The sequence below is a fragment of the Mizuhopecten yessoensis genome, unplaced genomic scaffold (assembly GCF_002113885.1).
Source record: "Mizuhopecten yessoensis strain PY_sf001 unplaced genomic scaffold, ASM211388v2 scaffold3855, whole genome shotgun sequence".
Classification (NCBI taxonomy): domain Eukaryota; kingdom Metazoa; phylum Mollusca; class Bivalvia; order Pectinida; family Pectinidae; genus Mizuhopecten; species Mizuhopecten yessoensis.
The window spans coordinates 308,599-329,380 of NW_018405253.1; the positions used below are offsets into that span (position 1 = coordinate 308,599).

The following is a 20,782-nucleotide window of genomic DNA, read 5'->3' on the forward strand; positions in this document are numbered from 1 at the left end:
TACACTATACAATGTTAACAATGTAAATCAAAGATTATGCAATGTTTACCATGTATAACATACATTATACAATGTTTACAATGAAATACGCGGATTAAACAATATTCACAATGAAATACAATGTTTGTTAATTATGCTAGCTATAAGCTATGAGTATAATTAGCTAATATAATACATTTCGCGTAAAACGAGTCCATATGGACAAGTCAGTATTGCATACGAGCTTAAAACAACAAACATATAGGTATATATATACTGTTAAATGTCAGTAACATTGTCATTGAATATAGTAGATTCGTTGTGTGAATAACACTCATTTGTTCGAAAGATTGCTTTATTCTTCATTCAATTTTTCATACTTGTTCGAAATCGTTTTTCTATGCATTAGAAATTACCTTAGATAGATTTGTCCACAATGCCAGAATAATGCACAAATTAGTAAATAAGAACAGCTGAACAAAGAATTCTCAAAAATCACATCAAAGTGAACATGAGCTAAATGCAAACTAATCAAGAATCAAAGCGGAAAAAAACAAGGGAGAAAAATATAAAGTATACTGTAAAAGCATCAAAAAAGAAAATGTCGTCTTAAAATGTTTATTGTCTTAATTATTATCCCCTATATATTATTATGATGTCACCAAAGATAGCATGCTTGATGACGTCAAGCTTACACATAATCTAGTGTTTTGTTAGTAATGACATCCCTCTTGTAACTATGTAAACATATGAAGATAAACTTGAAAGCGTTCACGATTTCCAGCTGTCAACGTTTCTTAGTTTCTTCACTTTTTTGTAAATGTACTGAAAATTAAACACATATATACCATATATAAATGTTAAATATTCAGTCATTGACCATGGTTGATCTCGACAGCTATATGAATGTAGTTGTTTTCTTCTCTAGAAGTTCATCATTAGCTGAGGGTTCTACACAGCTTTGCAGGTTATCTCCATTTTCTTTTGATTCATCCATTGTATATTCCTTTTCTGTGAAGCATTGGAGTATATCAAATTTCTCGGAGATTGTTCCATTTCTAAAAAGTCTGTTAGTCAGGTACGACACTCCTATGATAATAGCAAATGAGATACACATGGCCATAGTCTTGAAGGGAAACATTTGACCGTGTTTTTCGTCGTAGTATGGATATCTAATGAGGGGAGGTATGGACAAGTAGGGTTCTCCTCCAGTAAATCGTAGGAACATAGCGATGAGGAATCCAGCCAGGCTCCCATATGAGTTTGCAAAACTGACCCAAAGAACGCAGATGAGCTGTGGAAACTGGACGACAAACATAAGATCCCCACAGAGAATGAAGAGTCCGTACACAGTCCCTACTGTCAGAGCTATGATGGCACCTAGCGCTCCTACCAACACGATGGACAAGCGCAGCACCCATACAATCTCTCTTTGTGGTGCCTGAAAGAAATATAGAGATGTCTTAATGACTTGGAAAATACGCAAAAGAAATAAATTGTCGGGAAGCACATATTAGTTACTATTTACAGCAACATATGATAATTTCCTCCATTTAAGTCACATCGGTGGCAAAATGGTTAAACATTTCATCTGTGTCGAAAGTTTTTCGAAAAATTTAAAGAAGCAGAGTGAAAAGGGAAAAGCGCTCAACAAAATCCTTTACAACATTTTGGCAGCAAAAACTATAAAACATATTTCAGCTGCAAGGTTACGGTCTATCACGGGGACTGATAGCTAACCGTAAGTCAATCACCACGTTATAGAATTCGGCCAACTGATTTAAAAATAGTAACCAATATTATAGAATAAAATAAAAACATTAGTGATGTTTATTTGCTGAACGATCTTAAACGCATCCCCTCTCGACATTTACAGGCATGGTAAGACAGTTACAGAATGCGCTGATTGCTGATGTTTTTAACGTGATACAGTAATCGAAATGGCATACGTTAGGTCTAAAAATATTCCTGTATATGTTGCTGGCGAAGATTGTTCCACTAGCGAGAACGCATGAGTCGGCGGAAGACATAACAGCTGCAGACACAGCGCCAATCCCAATTATGGATACAGCTTGAGGGCATAGGTAATGCAAGGTCATCGGCAGTATGTTTGTCCATTCATCAAAGGTCAATGGAAGGCTGCCTTCATAGGTTGTGGCATTCCAGTCTGCAATTAGAACAGAACAGTTGACATGAACACACAGTTAAAGATAAGGAAACCTGTACAGGCAAATGTCATCGGAAGTGACTGCTTTTTATTATTCTGCATGAATTTAACATTAAAAATGAATGATTTTTTTTACAATTGGTCTTCTTTGCAAAAACTTATTATTACCAAATAAAGTATCATTACAATACAAATATGTATAAAACGTTGGTATGTTTCCAAGATAAAAAGTAGTATTAGCAATCTGTAATTCGTTATATATTTAAAATTCTTATATAAAGTAGTAATTGATCCTTGGGACTACGCAATTATACTTCAAAAAATAATCATGAGTGTCATACTAAAATTGTTGGGGCTATCATCTTGTTAATAAAATATTGAAAATCATGCACATGTATTTTTATATCGATTTTCTATAATGCTTGATGTACAATGAACATAATAAATGTAAGATGGAAAAAAATGAAAAATCCGACTCCTAAAAACAAAACTTGCTCCATAATTAAATGTTACAGATGAAGGAAACATATATCTATACAATCAAATATTGGAATTATGCATGACTCTGAAATCGAAGCAGATTTTTTCATACAGTTTTATATTTAAGCAAATAGGGATACCATCAAGTACATGCCATTTTCACGAAAATGATTAAAAAATGGCTTGAGATCAAAAAGATCCGAAACATAATATTACAATTTAATGATTTTTCGAAGATATGTAGCTTTAAGAATAAGTTGGAGAAAGGCAAATATTTCTTATTAGAATTTTTGATAAATATTTATTATAAAACAAAACAGATGTACTTAAACGTTAAAAAGTACACGAAATTGTCGCACAGGTTAATTTGAAAAGCTATATAATAAAGCTACAAGATCTCGTCAAAATTACTTTACACGACTATACAATTACTCCACATTAAATACTTAATGAAAACCCCTACCAGTAAGATGACGACACCTATGGGTATTTTACCAATGCTTAGATAAATAAAGCAGGAATATGAATGCATTAAACAAATTTGTATTGCGTTTCTATTATGTATACAAACTCCAGATAAGAAATACCGGAAGTGACGTCTGGTATCCGTTAGGCGATGGTGAGGCCACACGGTTGATATCCGGGTGGGCATGGAGCATCACGGTGCTCACACTTCTCTAGATAAAAGAGCTTTAGAAAACATAGTCATATATTTTCTTAGAACAGGAGAAAATCATCGTTGGTGAATAATATATATGCAAAATTCAGTTTGTAAAATTCGTTATTGCTGAACAATAATAGTATAGTTATTAATATAATGCATCGTAGGAGACATTTTTGTATTTACCGAAATTTTTTAAAGGCGGTATCAGGGCAAACGTAATGAAAGTTAAGTAGCAGATTAGCAGGCGGATGCTAGTATGCAGATAACGATCTTTTTGTTTTCCTATTCAAACACACATACATCAAGGACTAAATTAATCCTAAAGCTTCTTATTTTGTTTTTCTTCCTTATTATTATTTCCTTGTCTTTTATTAAACTTATTAATTTATCGAATCTTTTATGGTTATTTTTGTCTTAATTATTCTAATTCAATTTTACATATTTTTGATGAACTTTTTTTCATCCAAAAATATAGTTCCAAGTGATTTTCTCCTGTGATGAATTAAAAAAAATGTATATCAGTTATTTAATGGTGCCTTAATTCCAGAGAAGGAATGCTTTTAACGAAGTAATGTTATACAGACATACCTCGATTGCTACAATGCTGTATAACGGAAATGTAACATAAATTTACACTCCCAAAGAAATGTAGAGATATCATGCATATATAAAAAGAAATTGATGAACGTGTATAATTGGTGATGGAGGAATGAAATAAAAGTAGAATCACTTTTATTATGATACAAAGCAGTAATAAATAACTAAAACATTTTGTTTTCCTGGAAAAGCCAATAGATTGTTTTGGGGTACATGCATCAGGCAGCCGTGGCACTTTGGCACAGAAAGTCCGTAAAAAAGGATATAAAACAGTACATATGTAAGTTATATTTTAGATAATTGCTTGTGTGTGGTTTAGAAACCAGAATCGCGGGTATTCATTCCATAAAATAACTAACTAGTACTTTGCTAGAACTATCTTATTTTAAAGACTATTTCATGACTTTCTACTAATTGAGAATATCGACACTAAAACTTATTTATTTTCAACATTTTTTTTAAAATCACAATACATGTGCACATATGCAGCTTTACCCTTTCCATTATGCTATATCGTTTGTATCCATACAATGATGACACCAGGATATAAAAGTTAGAAAAAGTCCTCACAAATAATTCCCGAAGATATACAAAATAACATTATAAACTTTGTTATAAAATTAATGACGCAATATACATAAACACTGTGTGTAGGACAGACAACGACTATTCATAGTGATCAGACGCATATAATCATGATTATATTCTTTATTCTGTGTAGTGCGTGTCACGACTTAATACATTTGAAGTGAGTGAAGTGAATATGGAAATTGGTGAACAGAGATAAAGTTAAATGGTTTTATGATTAATGCAAAATGATGATTTTTTTGCTAAAGATGATTTCCGCATCTTTTCGGCATTTCTATGTTCACAGAACCACAAAATTCATAACAGAGTGCCTCAGTTTTAAACTTATATAATAACAGAAGCAGCAACATATTTATAAACTAATTCAGTGTTATTCATTTTAGCTTATGTCTAGATAGAGTAAACCACCCTGTTTATTTAAGTTTTGTACATATCGGTATGTCATGTGTTCATTCCGATCAAGTCAGCTTTTAAATGTGAACAGGCATACTCTATGACCTGTCACGTTGACGACCTTTTAAATTTAAACAGGCATGATATATGACCTGTCACGCTGACGACATTTTAAATGTGAACAGGCATACTCTATGACCTGTCACGTTGACGACCTTTTTAATGTGAACAGGCATGCTATATGACCTGTCACGTTGACGACCTTTTAAATGTGAACAGGCATACTCTATGACCTGTCACGTTGACGACCTTTTAAATGTGAACAGGCATGCTATATGACCTGTCACGTTGACGACCTTTTTAATGTGAACAGGCATACTCTATGACCTGTTATGTTGACGACCTTTTAAATGTGATCAGGCATAATCTATGACCTGTCACGTTGACGACCTTTTAAATGTGAACAGGCATAATCTATGACCTGTCACGCTGACGACCTTTTAAATGTGAACAGGCATACTCTATGACCTGTCACGTTGACGACCTTATAAATGTGAACAGGCATACTCTATGACCTGTCACGTTGACGCTCTTATAAATGTGAACAGGAATACTCTATGACCTGTCACGCTGACGACCTTTTAAATATGAACAGGCATACTCTATGACCTGTCACGTTGACGACCTTATAAATGTGAACAGGCATACTCTATGACCTGTCACGTTGACGACCTTTTGAATGGATATCTATATAGGAATACAGCGTTTTGCTATCAGCTATGCCTACCTGTTTACATGTTGTGTACGTTATGCGTCCTTGACCGGTCGTCATCTGGGTTAAACGTACACACTCAGACGACGCATGTTATCATATAAATATGATTTTACAATTATACATTTGGAAAAAGCCCATTACTTTACAAAATATTTTCAGTAGAGTTTATGCTTTTATATTTTATATTTGATGCTCTCGTTCTGATTATCTTTTTAGTATTGATTTACTTGTCAATAAATGAGCAATTTATGTTACAGACAACTTGGTGTTTTGCCATTCTATCTTTGGCATGAATTGAAAAGTATCGGCAAAAATATCCGGCAGCATAGACAAGATGATGTTCAAGAATCCAAACAAATATTCTACTTAGGCGAATCGACAAAAATATTTACTTCAACAACTGCTAATGCATCTAGCAAAGAACATCATAACTGTTTTTAACATATGTGAGAACCCCAGCCAGTTACTGGAAACGAATTCGACAAAGGTGCAGACAGACGGGGAAAAAACCCCAAAGATTTTAAGCTGTACAAAAGGGGCTACAACTATCAGATCGGCTACACACCGTCCTGGTCCTGGGAGATGAAATTCATTTAAAGAAAATAGGATACAAAACCTACAGATATCCCCCCCCCCCCCCCCCCCCCAAAAAAAAAAAAAGAAAAGAAACACCGAACAAACAAACAAATAAACCAACAAATAAACCAACAAATAAACAAACAAAACAGCTCAAAAACAATCACACTACAGAAAACATGTTGAAAAATACACACTAAGTTTACCAGTAAAGGAAACTATTCAAATGATATTTCGGAAAATACAATTTTAGGATTTTAACTTAAACAGTAACTGTTGTGACCCTCACCATGGTAACCGTTTACTATATACTGACATTATTGTATACAATTTGCCTAGACAAAACAATATTGTCATGTCTGATATCAAGATAATGAGTTTATCACTCTCTGTCTGTGTGATAATTTATCCGTTTAGCTATGTTGACCTAGTCTAAAAAGTACTTTGTGTACATGCGATAATTTAAAGTACATTAGGGTGTGTCTTACAGCTTAATGCAAAATAGTACATTTAGGGTATGCCTTACCACTTAATGTAAAAAAAAGAACAGTATGGGGTACACCCTCACCATTTATTGTAATTCTGTTTTCATTAAGGGTGATATTGTTCACACGCCCCTTTGTTTTATTATCCACTTTACAAAATACAAATACATTGACCGTTAAGATGTGACAACCCTTATTTTAAAACAACACAATGTAAAAAAGAGCCTAAATTTGATATTGTAAAAACACGTATTTTTACTTTAAGGGTTACATGGTATATATCGCCTCCCAATGTTGACGCTACCCAAATTAAAAAATAAAAAGGGAGGCAATGTAACAACCTTTAATAAAGTAAGATGCCCTTTAGGAAAAAGGGAGGAGAACAAATAACATAATGGGTTTTTTCTCACACGAACCGTTGCCACTAAAGAACCTGGTTCTCATAAAGAAACCTTAAACGTAAAAGAACGGAACTTGGAAACATGGAACAAGAAAAATAATAGAGTAAACAAACTCATAAATAAAGGCTTTCCTTAGTCAAAACATTGGAACCAAAACATAGCTGGGATATTTGAAGTGGAATGGACAAGCTTAAAATGATATAATGTTCATATAGCCATGTAGTGAGATGTATGTGATAATATCTAATATTAATACTCTATTAATGACATATGAAATGAAGTGAAAGTTTCAAAGTGGGTTTGAAACTTAGAATAACGGGTATGTCGGTTTGCCACAGGAGGAAGTTCATTTTTTTAGGATTTGATATTTGATACTTAAAAGTCTCCTTTTATTATCAATGAAGTTTGTTAACAGAAAAGAGACAAAGTGAAAATGTTGTATTCCTTGACAATATTACAACGGTTCATACTGATTCACTAGTCTCTAAGAATTACTATACTCCTCGAAAGTATTGGGCTTGGAGAATGAAAGTCTTCTTGAAAAGGATGTATAAAAATGTGCAAAAGATTTCTTGGTCAAATTTTATAATATATGATGAAGCATGTAGAAATAATAAAATTTAGATAAAGTACGAGTGATATCGGGTTTTTTACATCTGTTTTTGAACGTTATCTAGATCAAAATATTCACTGCACGATACGGAGTGGTCGGGTTCTGAGTACACAAAGTTTGAGATAACATCGATTGTGTCATCTTTATAAACATTTCTTACGTGTGAAAACAAGTTATCTGGAACCATATATAGATTAAAATATTCACTGCACGATACGGAGATGTGGTATTTACATAATTAAAACTATTATTGGTGGTTTCTTTTTAAGTTATGTTTGGGTGCATCAGGAAACGTGACAGCCTTATTATAATCCCTGAACTCGTGTAGTTACATGAACATGATCAAGAGTAAGCGTGTAATATGTATTAAAAGCTAAATTTTGGTTAGAAGATTATCTGTTCAGATTAAATCAGAAAGATGCAGAAAAAACATAAGTTATAACCCAAATAGTAATCTTCTTGCGAATATAAGATGGTCAGAAAATAGAGACAAGATAAACCATGTTTTTATTAGTTGTTATGACACGAATTTATTACAGATGGGAGTAAAGTGTATTCCCGCATAACAATCAGTACAAAAATAAAAAATAAAATAATTTGCGTTCAGAAGTTACTCACTATAATTAGGTAGTTTATCAAAAAGAGGTAAAAAAAAAATCATGAACCATGTTTTGTTGCTAAAAGTGAAAGGGATTGTACTTTACACTGTTCTCTTTGGAATACAGTTACAAATAAGCCTAACTGTCATGCTGCTATGTATATATGTGACCTTTTTGTTTCACACTGGAATTGTAATATTGATACCTGGAAGAACTGAACCCGGATTTGTATCCTGATTTGTACGACCAGCGCTAATTACTCATATTAAAAAATCTTGGATATAAAACTGTGTTGGTTTTAATATCTAGGATAAAGAAATAAGTTGGTCTTAAACATGGATATATAATGAAAAGTTAGTTTTTAAATCATGAATATTGAGATATGAGTGGTCTTAAATCATGGATATGGAGATAGATAGGTTGGTTTAAAAATATTGGATATAAAGATAAGTTTGTTTTGACTCTTGGATAAAGAGATAATTCGATTCTGAACTCATGAATATTGCAATGAGCTGACATTACCTGTTGCTGCTCCCGCGACGCCAAGAATTCCTGGAGGAATTGCCAGTAAAAGGGCTATCCCAGCCCCTACCACTGTGGAAATTTGCGCAAGTGCGGGGGATTTACATGCCAGTATGCGTTGGTACCAAGCCTGAAATTGAAAAGTGTTTTGTAAATTAACATTATGTACAGGCTACCATTAAAAATAGGTTAATGTCAATGTAAAATTTACACAAAACATAACGAAGTGTTATCAATTCAAATGACAATCGTCAACTAAAAGTACCTGCATATCAACACAAATATTTACTTACATTTCGTTTGTAGGATTGTGTACATGGTACTAATAGTTGTGTCAACGGTTTGGAAATAAAAGAAAAGGTATATTTGGCCTAATTATATAATTGGTGTTGTTCTTAGACGTTGATGCTGTTGGTGGTAAAACGGTTATCAGAGTTTGCTCCATTTGTATAAATATTGGGATTTCTTCCAGTGTCCTTTACGAACATTGAAACACGGGATCAAAATCTTTTCCAATGGACAATTGTGACAAGAGCGATTTCAAATCCTTACCGATGGACCACTAAGACATGAGCAGTTATTATTCAATCCTATCTTAATGACTATTTATAAAGAGGACCAACGTTTTTCAGTCCTATCCGGGGAAATGTGAGACAGGAGTATGATTGAGTTACCTTCGTATTTTTATTATATCGAAAGGACTAGCAAATCAATCCTTTATCAATAAATAATATGTATCCACTTGATAAACAGTGTCACGTGACCATTACCTGCCAAGGTACACCCCCACAGACACACAGAAAGATAGTATCAATGTACAATCCAATGTGTTGGGTCTTGACGTGTCCCGTCCAGCTAGTCGTAACCTTGGACATGTCAACGGCGGGGCTGGCAAGGACAAACGGAACAGCCAGAACCTGCAAAACAGCAATCGGTATATTGTAAGTTGACCAAAGACAAAAGATTCGTATTAAAGTATCAGAATAAACTTCATTTAAAGACGTCTTTGATTATTGGTTAATAAAAAAAAAACACGAAAGTCCAAGAAGATTTATAGCTAGGAAAATAATCTTAAAGCGACAAAGTAAAAACGTATTCAATGTTAGACTCTGGTTTGGTAGGGGTTTATTGTGTCCTATCTGAGGATCTGTGGATATCCCCTCGGTTTCCCTGATATTTATCTTTGCATGCTGACGCTATGAATACAGTTCCATTTTAACGCAAATCCAAATGTTTCCAGAAACAGATATCAATCGCAACAATCTCTATCGATATTTCCAATGGTGGAAGATTACTATGATAACTATGATTACTATGATCAATACAGCAAATTAGTGTAAATAATTGAATCAGATGCGTAATCACAAAGTAACGATTGAAAGATCACTCATGTGATTACACCTATACAACTTGGCAACTGATACAGTATACCACAATGAGTTATACTGCAACATCCAGCTGTTCCGTCCTTCTAAGATTCATCCGTGATGCTAGGGGCCGGAAGGGGAAATCCTAATTTGGTCTTGCTAACTGTTGAAACAGAAGGGGGTGCATAAAACCCCTTATTTATAGGGATTTCAAAAATTGGAAGAATACTGGTTAACTTTAAACTGCCACTTCACCAAAGACAAAGCCACGGCAAACCTCGAGGACTAGGAAAGCCACGGCAAACCTCGAGGACTAGGAAAGCCACGGCAAACCTCGAAGACTAGGAAAGCCACGGCAAACCTCGAGGACTAGGAAAGCCACGGCAAACCTCGAGGACTAGGAAAGCCACGGCAAACCTCGAGGACTAGGAAAGCTACGGCAGACCTCGAGGACTAGGAAAGCCACGGCAAACATAGAGGACTAGGAAAGCCACGGCAAACATAGAGGACTCAGACATCCGCCAGCAATATGTACCGCTTTGTATCGTGAAAGATAACGTGAAACATACACATGTGATGGACCTATACAATTTGATAATTGATACAATGCGATTGACCTGTACAAATTGATAATTGATACAATGTGATGGACCTATACAAATTGATAAGTGCTAAAATGTGATTGACCTATACAATTTGATAATTGATACAATGTGATGGACCTATACAAATTGATAATTGATACAATGTGATTGACCTTTATAAATTGATAATTGATACAATGTGATTGACCTTTACAAATTGATAATTGATACAATGTAATGGATCTATACAAATTGATAACTGATAAAATGTGATTGACCTATACAAATTGATAATTGATACAATGTGATTGACCTATACAAATTGATAATTGATACAATGTGATGGACCTATACTAATTGACAATTGATACAATGTGATTGACCTATACAATTTGATAATTGATACAATGTGATTGACTTTTACAATTTGATTATTGATACAATGTGATTGACCTATACAAATTAATAATTGTTACAATGTGATTGACCTTTACAAATTGATAATTGATACAATGTGATGGACCTATACAAATTGATAATTGATACAATGTGATTGACCTATACAAATTGATAATTGATACAATGTGATTGACCTATACAAATTGATAATTGATACAATGTGATTGACCTATACAATTTGATAATTGATACAATGTGATTGACCTATACAAATTAATAATTGTTACAATGTGATTGACCTTTACAAATTGATAATTGATACAATGTGATTGACCTTTACAAATTGATAATTGATACAATGTGATTGACCTATAAAAATTGATCATTGATACAATGTGATTGACCTATACAATTTGATAATTGATACAATGTGATTGACCTATACAATTGATAATTGATACAATGTAATTGACCTATACAAATTGATCATTGATACAATGTGATTGACCTTTACAAATTGATAATTGATACAATGTGATGGACCTATACCATTTGATCATTGATACAATGTGATGGATCTATACAATTTGATCATTGATACAATGTGATGGATCTATACAAATTGATAATTGATACAATGTGATTGACCTTTACAAATTGATAGTTGATACAATGTAATTGACCTATACAATTTGATAATTGATACAATGTGATTGACCTTTACAAATTGATAAATGATACAATGTGATTGACCTATACAAATTGATAATTGATACAATGTGATTGACCTATACAATTTGATAATAGATAAAATATGATTGACGTTTACAAATTGATAATTGATACAATGTGATTGACCTAAACAAATTGATAATTGATACCGTGTGATGGACCTATACAATTTGATAATTGATACAATGTGATTGACCTATACAAATTGATAATTGATACAATGTGATTGACCTTTACAATTTGATAATTGATACAATGTGATTGACCTATACAATTTGATAATTGATACAATGTGATGGACCTATACTAATTGATAACCAGTTTTAACAGTGTAATTTTGACCTTTCGTTGAAGCGCAAGAAATACAAAAGTTCAAAATGGCCACCGAAAAAACCCGTTCTACAAACAACAGGCATTTACTTTTTATACAATTATTAGGTGCGTATTTCCTTTTAGATTTGATCATAATTTGTTACATATTACAAAAAGTCGTTAAACAGGATTAAAACGAGACTTGATTGGATTCAAACCTCAGAAGAGTACATCCTTTAACTATATGTATCCGTCTTCATACATATTGCTGCTATTGTACTTCACCAATTACAAGGTTTATCGTGCATTTCTCACCTCTAATTTCAAACTTAAGTGTATTACAGCGAAAATAAACATAAGGGTTAAACAAAGGAAATTATCAAAAAGAATCAGAACAAGTATTGACACAAAAAAGCAGTTTACGTACTAGGCCGACCACTATCAGCAGGAGCTGCACTATATCTGTGTAGGCCACGGAATACAGGCCTCCGAATAAAGTATAAATGACCGCTACACACGCGGAAATGACGACAGAAACTGTTATGTTGATGTCCAGCACGATCGATAACGTGGTGCCTGTGGTAAAGAAAAAGGAAGATGATATCTTGTTGTTTAGAGACTGACAATTTAATCACACAGTCGAAGTAAATCATCAATAAGAGAAAATAATATTAGGGTATGACCCGAAACAGTAAAACTTGAATAATAGAACGAGGTAAACGAGGTCTTAAATTCTACAAAATGTCAACCTGAAAATCAGTCTTCAGAAAAAGATCAGACAGGGATTTCCTGTCTCTGCACAAAGACACACTCAACAGTTTTTAAAGCATCGCACAACAATTATGGTGATTAAAGTCCATTTTTCTACCTCAGTTTCAGAAAGCCGTTACCACATAATTATATTTACCTAATGCTCCAAAAATAGCTGCTTCCCAGAACACGTCCCCGAAGAATTCTGAGATAAAGAGAAGTCCACCCATTTTAGGACCATACTTCTTTTGGAAGGGATCAACTATAGTCGTGAAACGAGCAGCACGAACCTTTGGCGCAATGAAGATTCCTCCTGTAATGACATACTAGATTATTGTACATTATAAGTCAATAATGATACAACACTATCTTTAAACTGCTCTTAATACTTTACTCTAGTGAGTAAATAAAATAAAATATAATTTATGTATATTTACTTAGTGTGCATATAATGTAAGTACAAAGTGATACATACATATCTGTATCCATTGCTCTGACTCAGCTTTCGTAATATAATGTATATCCTACCTTGTCATACATTGTAATTTTCATTTTAAGGAAATAATAAACGAGATAATAACGTATTCATAGCTATATGCACAATTCCATCATATCATACTAACTGAAAATGTTGAGAAAATAAAAAGAATGTGTCATCAGCGAAATCGATAAAACACTGGCAAATAAGTATTGCAAAAATTAAAACTAATTCATATTAGAAGATGAATGTTGATTATTATAAGTATTTACTTTTTGTTATATCTTGACAATACGATTATTATTACTGATGGGGTTTTTAAAAATTTAAATATTGATTTTCCTTGAAATTAGTTTAACAAAGATAATATTTAAAATATTGAGAATACAAGACAATTATAGAAATTCAAATTGAAAAAGTAATCACGACTGAAGCTGCAATCATTGCCAATGCGTTAGAAACTCCTTTTGGGAAGATGCAGTTTTGACTGCTGCCTGGTAATCTTTTACAATGTTGTCATTTCATCACCTTACAGCTTACGACCATGTGACGTATTGACTTACCTAACGCCATGCCAATGTTGTAACCTATTGGTCCGATTGTCCATAGCATGCCGTCCCTCCCTATCACCTCCGCCGTGCCATTCACATATCCCCCTCCTACCATGCTCGCTATGAAAACAATAAATATTAAGGAAGATTAGAATGAATGATATTGTATTTCAAATTCAAGCAAACGTGACATATTATAAAATTAGTAATGAGGCTGGCATCATTTTAGTGAAGCTATTGTCAAACATCACCTCTATTTTTATCAAATTTTCACATTCTTATATCCCAGCATAGAACCTTTTCACAAAGCTGATTAATTGTTTAAAACATTAAGACTGTTTGATCTTGTCTATTTGGTTGTCGTTTTATGTCCCCACTAAATTCATATAATGTTAACTAAGGTCATATGATAACACCTAAGGTCGTATGACGACAGCTTTGGTAAAATGACGACGGTATGATTCGATGTATCTTTCATCAATAATAAAAAACAATCCTTGTTCGTATCTATATTTTTTCTATCGATGCTTCCTGTGATGATACGATCATAGTGATTTTTTTCGATGGTTTACAAACAGATTTACAGAAATCAGATTTAAAAACATTACAAAATGTGTCTATATATCGGATGTGAATTTAGACTTCGCATGCATGATCACAGGGAACAAATGAAGCACAAAGATTAAAAAAGAGACAAAAATATAAATTCGCAATAAAACTTTATGCATTAATGACTTCGATGTATTTTCTATTTGCAAGGTCACTTGTGTTGATCCGATTGCAAAAAGAAATGCTTATAGAAGCCTTCTAAACCAAGCTTGAATACAAAATAATGTTCACTTTGGGTTGTTATCATTTCTTGTCGCCTGTAGTGTTATGTTTATGACAAATGAGAAATACAAAAATACCTGCAGTTGTCAAACTGGCCACAACCAACCCGAAGCTCCGATTAGCCAAGAACAACTCATCAGCAGTGCCGGTCTTATTCTTACGCCGTCCAATAAAAATTCCAAACGCAAGGATCGCCATGTAGAAGACAGCGATCGCCACCAATCCTGGTATGTTGACTGCCATTTTGAAATTCACTCAGAATCCTGCGAGAAAAGTTTTTTTTAAATTATATCAATGGTATTATTCAAGTGTCATACAAACTCATCCTTTAATATCTGAAGGAGGAGAACATGACTACTGCCACGTGAGGTGCAGAAAAATGATTATTTCTCGAGCACGTGGTTTTATACTAATGGTTTTGTGACGTTTAAGATGTCTTAGCTTTTATTTGGATGAAAAAATATTTTACATCGCAATGGAAACATTATTTACAATATAAGAAGAAATAAAACAAAGAAAGAACATTGATGTCTGGATTCAGTGATTTGTTGAAGGAGGACTAGTGAGTAAAGTTATCTTACTGAAATGTCACTCGTGGCAATTGTTTTAAAATTAAAAAACAAGAGATGAATTATTGTCTTTCTATTCTGCCAAATTAGCAAAATATTATGAAGAGAAAATTCATCAATAAACGGACTGTTTAAATAAAAATTAATTCATATAAATCGCTAAATTTGAAATATAATTTAGAAACCTAAAGTATATTGAGTGAACTTGCTAGAATTTTTCTCGCTAAGATTATTGAAAAACAGTAAGCGCACTCTCAAAATATAATGTTGGTATCTGTTAGAACACAAGGTTATTAGCATTCCACAAACCTTTTATAAGTGCATACTATGATATAAATGACTATTTTCCTCCACTAGAACTACTTAATCACCTGTACATGTACGCAAAAACGCTACATTTCACTTTAATCAACATGATATATTGTGATATCTAGCGACACATGATTCCCATTAAATCCGTGGTGGGTCTCTTCACTTTCCATATGTAAAGAAGTTTGTAATAAACTTCTTGTTAAATGCTAAACTAAATTATTACATGTATAACAGTGCAATAATACGGAAATAAAGGGGATATTTGACAGTGTGAAAAATAACAAATAGGAATGCTATATTTGACCATAACATGTTCACACTCCAGTCGATGTAACGAAAGTATCACTGTTCACATTTAATTCGATATTATATTAATATAAGTATGAAGTAAACTCGTGCTACAGTGAGTGTGTTTACAGTTGACCCATGTTAACCGATAATCCCGTGTGTTTACAGTTGACCCATGTTAACAGAGAATCCCGTGTGTTTACAGTTGACCAATGCTAACAGATAATCCCGTGTGTTTACAGTTGACCCATGTTAACAGATAGTTCCGTGTGTTTACAGTTGACCTATATTAACAAATAATCTCGTGTGTTTACAGATGATCACATGTTAATAGATAATTCCGTGTGTTTACAGTTGACCTATGTTAACAGATAATCCCGTGTGTTTACAGTTGACCCATGTTAACAGATAATTCCGTGTGTTTACAGTTGACCTATGTTAACAGAGAATCCCGTGTGTTTACAGTTGACCCATGTTAACAGATAGTTCCGTGTGTTTACAGTTGACCTATATTAACAAATAATCTCGTGTGTTTACAGATGATCACATGTTAATAGATAATCCTGTGTTTAGATAATCCCATTTTAACAGATAATCCCATGTTGACAGATTATCCCGTGTTAACATATACTCCAGTGTGTTTACAGTTGACCAATGTTAACAGATAATCTCGTGTGTTTACAGATGATCACATGTTTATAGATAATCCCGTGTTGACAGATGACCACATGTTAACAGATAAGCCCGTATTTACAGATGATCACATGTTAACAGATAATCCGTGTTTACAGATGATCCGTGTTTACAGATGATCACATGTTAACAGATAATCCGTGTTTACAGATGATCCGTGTTTACAGATGATCACATGTTAACAGATAATCCATGTTTACAGATGATCACATGTTAACAGATAATCCGTGTTTACAGATGATCACATGTTAACAGATAATCCGTGTTTACAGATGATCACATGTTAATAAATAATCCGTGTTTAGAGATAATCCCTGATAAATAGGTAATTCCGTGTTAACTAGATTGTTTATTTACAAATTAACTAATGGTCACAACTTAAACATTCAAAAGTGTTTGACAAAAAGGGAATAATGTTCGACATACAACAGGGACGCACCTCCGACCAAATTTCACGGGCGCCACCAAAACAACCCCCTCCATGTTTCATACAGGGATATAAAACTGTAGGTTATATTAGCACGCAGGCATGGGAATAGTTGGACTGACTGCTGTTATACGCCTAGCAACAAATTAGGTAACTACAGGGCAAGTCTAAATCACCATCTCAAGGAAACATGTTAACTTGGGCACAGCAGGTTATGAAGTTTTTTAACAACGATGTCAGGAAAACAAATATTAATAAACATGTGTTGTCAAGAAAAATACAAAAGAACATTGTCAAGGGATGAAGGTAAAAGAAACATTGAATAGAAAAACCTACCTGCATTTAATAGTCAATAAACGAGTGTCTTAAACTACGGAATACGGACTAGATATCATAGTGCGTTATTAAGTTGCTACCTTCCGTACATCGCTGTTCATGGCGTCAATTATTTGATAAAGAAACTGCTTAAATGAATTGATATTTTATGAGTAAACAGAAAATATTCAAATCCGACAAATTTCACAGAAATGTATTTCATTCTGACGTGAAATATCTATTTGTATTTAAACTATGTTGTGAATGATAAGTGTCGTAAAACCCATGCTATTTTATTCGAGTTTTGTATGGACAAACAGATAACCATGTAATCCATGATGATTTTCCATATCTTCTTTTATTGATGAAATCAAATCATGTTACAATATTGTTTTTAAATCTAAAACGTCTAGACAAACTCGATTCTAGCATTAATAAAAGATAAATATCACAAACACTGTTAAATAATAAAACAAGATACGTTTTGTTCGCTGTAGCGTTTAACTATCGTTGACTAACTCCGACCTCTCTATCGCACTTCACCATACCACTCATATCAGCTACAAACAGATGGATTTTTTTCTCGTTAATAAGTGACAGAAATGCCAACTTCCGCCATATGAATAACCTTAATGGAGTTGTTCTAATGTTTGCTCAGTTTTTAGACTCTGCCGTGTGTTTGAGGGTATCTGAGGGATGTAACAAGACATGGCTAGAGTTTGATGTTGTTTATCTGTACTTCACGTATTTCTCCAACAGTAGTTGGTCAACTGACTCCAGATGTGATTGGATATCATCACACGGAAGAGCTTATAATGTACATATCTAACATTTCCGTGAGGGAATAGGAATGTCGCTCTCTAACGTAAGATATCTGATACCGTGAACAGCTAAATAGACACATGCCACCTCATTATTATTGGTGTCATTACCAGAATGGCTCATATAGGGGCTTCAATGAAGGTTTGTACAGTCAAAGAGAGCACTAGAGGATATTTTATGGCTAAATGGAAAACCCGATCTTTTTCACAAGTGTGAAGCTCGAGTGAAATTATCGGCATATTCTGCCCTACCAGTTTAATGTATATGATATTCCACCTAAATACCGTTAAATGTAATATATTTCAAAACTACCAACAACAAAAAAATAGTCCTGCATCAAAATATTTTGGAATATAATAGCGTTAGATTTGGTGCCATATTCTAAGCACGTCATACTTGACAACAAGGCTCCGAGCCATTTTGAATGAGCTGCTTAGCGCAATTAGAGCGTTTTCTGTCTTCATTTGGTAAGATCCTTGCCTTAATGGTACAAATTGTATATGTAATATAATACTTTAATATTCGTAGTAAGTAAACAACACACTATTGTACCGTCACTTCATCTGTATCTGAACAGAAAATCTGTGGCTGTGAATGAAGTGAATAGACAATAACATTCTGATCGGTCAATTCCAAAAAAGAAAATTTCAGTATAAAAATATGTCTTTGATATCTGTCACTGCGTTCAGATAAAGTTTTCATCAAATTGATAAAATTCGATAATTTACAGGAAAAATATCTTTATACCACTTCAATAAATTTGATTTCAATGAACTATAATTCATATGGATAGATTCGATTTAAATTTTGCAAACTGGTTGAAAAATACCATACTTTTTATATGTTTTGCTACAACATATGACAGACAAAGTTTAAGTCTAATGGGGCATGGAAATATAACAGGAGACGGTTAAGTCGCCATTACTATAATTCTAGGTAATATATCACGAAACAATGTGAAGTTCAGCTTACTGTCCACCAACGGGGAAATGTGGTTGATTCTCGAGAGAAAATGTGAAATCCATAGAATAGATTCCCATAACAAATAGTAACAGTTTATTACAAAGAAAATTGCATAACCTTCCAAGTGATATTTAATACATACCTGTTATTAAATGCATAAAAGCAGTGCCCTCTGTCTATATCATTAAGCAAAAAACATACCTACAAAAATCTGAAATGTGAAATCCTTATTATTTGTTTACAACTGTAGATGGATTGGTACATGGAATAAATATAACACTTACGGTAATAAGTCAACTTCCCTGAAATGTTTTAAACAATTCGCTAGTTCTGCTAATTCATTCATCAATATAACACTTACGGTAATAAGTCAACTTCCCTGAAATGTTTTAAACAATTCGCTAGTTCTGCTAATTCATTCACGACCAAGGCGACCTAGCACGTCGTGATACTTTGGCTGTGCAGACGCGTCATGAATGGGAGCTTATACACACACTATGCATTATGTACGACAAGAGATTTACAGTTGAATAAGCGCAATAATTATCCCTGTTGTTATTTTGTTATTTTGGTATTCCATTGTTAAAGAGGTTTCCGATCTTTTTTAAACAAACATTATCCCAATTTAATCATTTTACAACTATATTCATGGTAATACTGGTCAATATAAAATTCATAAGTGTCTTCACGCTACACGGTATTCTTAGCAAACTTTCATCAAAGCTTTCTTTTATAATGAGTAGATCGTCCGTATGTACAACAAGCGCTATCCGTATCCTAGCGATATCCTATATATATATATATCTGGCGCCATGCAAGGTAGATGTTATATGATTGTGTACTAGAAAACATCTCGGTCATGATTACAGCAGTCAAAGGAGAGAGAGTGTTCACGTGTAGCTAGAAATGCCACTTTGTCGTTAATTGTATGAGGAATGGGGCCACGAGAACATCCAAAATACCAGTTAATGTTTTAGAAATGAATGGCCAACCATGCAACAACGTAAAAACAAAAGCAAGACATCCTGCATATGTAACCCGTAGGTGTCAGGTGGAGCGCCCTACGTTTTCGATGTTGTATTCCAAGTAATGGTTTCACTACTATTACTGACAGCTTTGGGGTATATACGATCTTCTATAAGACTATTCATTTCAATATTTGTGTACAATTGTAAATAGATCTATATTTTGATATTAATATTGATATGATATAATATTAATATTGATATAATATAATACTAATAGTGATATAATATAATATTAATATTGATATAACATAATATAATATAATACTAATATTGATATAATATAATATTAATATTGATATAATATAATACTAATAGTGATATAATATAATATTAATATTGATATAATATTGATATAATATAATATAATATAATACTAATATTGATATAAAATAATATTAATATTGATATAATATAATATTAGTATTGATATAATATAATACTAATAGTGATATAATATAATATTAATATTGATATAATATAATACTAATAGTGATATAATATAACATTAATATTGATAAAATA

At 33.1% G+C, this 20,782-nt stretch overlaps 1 protein-coding gene across 3 annotated transcripts in view; it reads right to left on the bottom strand.

Moving 5' to 3' along the window:
- Positions 1–362: 362 nt before the first annotated feature.
- The window catches only part of LOC110448177 (high-affinity choline transporter 1-like), a 33,897-nt gene continuing 13,477 nt past the window's right edge, over positions 363–20,782 (bottom strand). For 2 of the 3 annotated variants that reach the window (XM_021494288.1, XM_021494289.1), the window contains exons 2-9: positions 14,921–15,106; positions 14,025–14,132; positions 13,141–13,296; positions 12,661–12,809; positions 9,610–9,756; positions 8,840–8,969; positions 1,929–2,146; positions 363–1,420 (exon numbers count right to left, since the gene is read on the bottom strand). In XM_021494288.1, the coding sequence (XP_021349963.1) occupies positions 878–1,420; positions 1,929–2,146; positions 8,840–8,969; positions 9,610–9,756; positions 12,661–12,809; positions 13,141–13,296; positions 14,025–14,132; positions 14,921–15,086 (1,617 nt within the window). In that variant the 5' untranslated portion in view covers positions 15,087–15,106 and the 3' untranslated portion in view covers positions 363–877. Of the gene's footprint in view, positions 1,421–1,928; positions 2,147–8,839; positions 8,970–9,609; positions 9,757–12,660; positions 12,810–13,140; positions 13,297–14,024; positions 14,133–14,920; positions 15,107–19,516; positions 19,590–20,782 lie in introns of those variants that run through there. The other variant, XM_021494290.1, reaches the window with a different exon arrangement.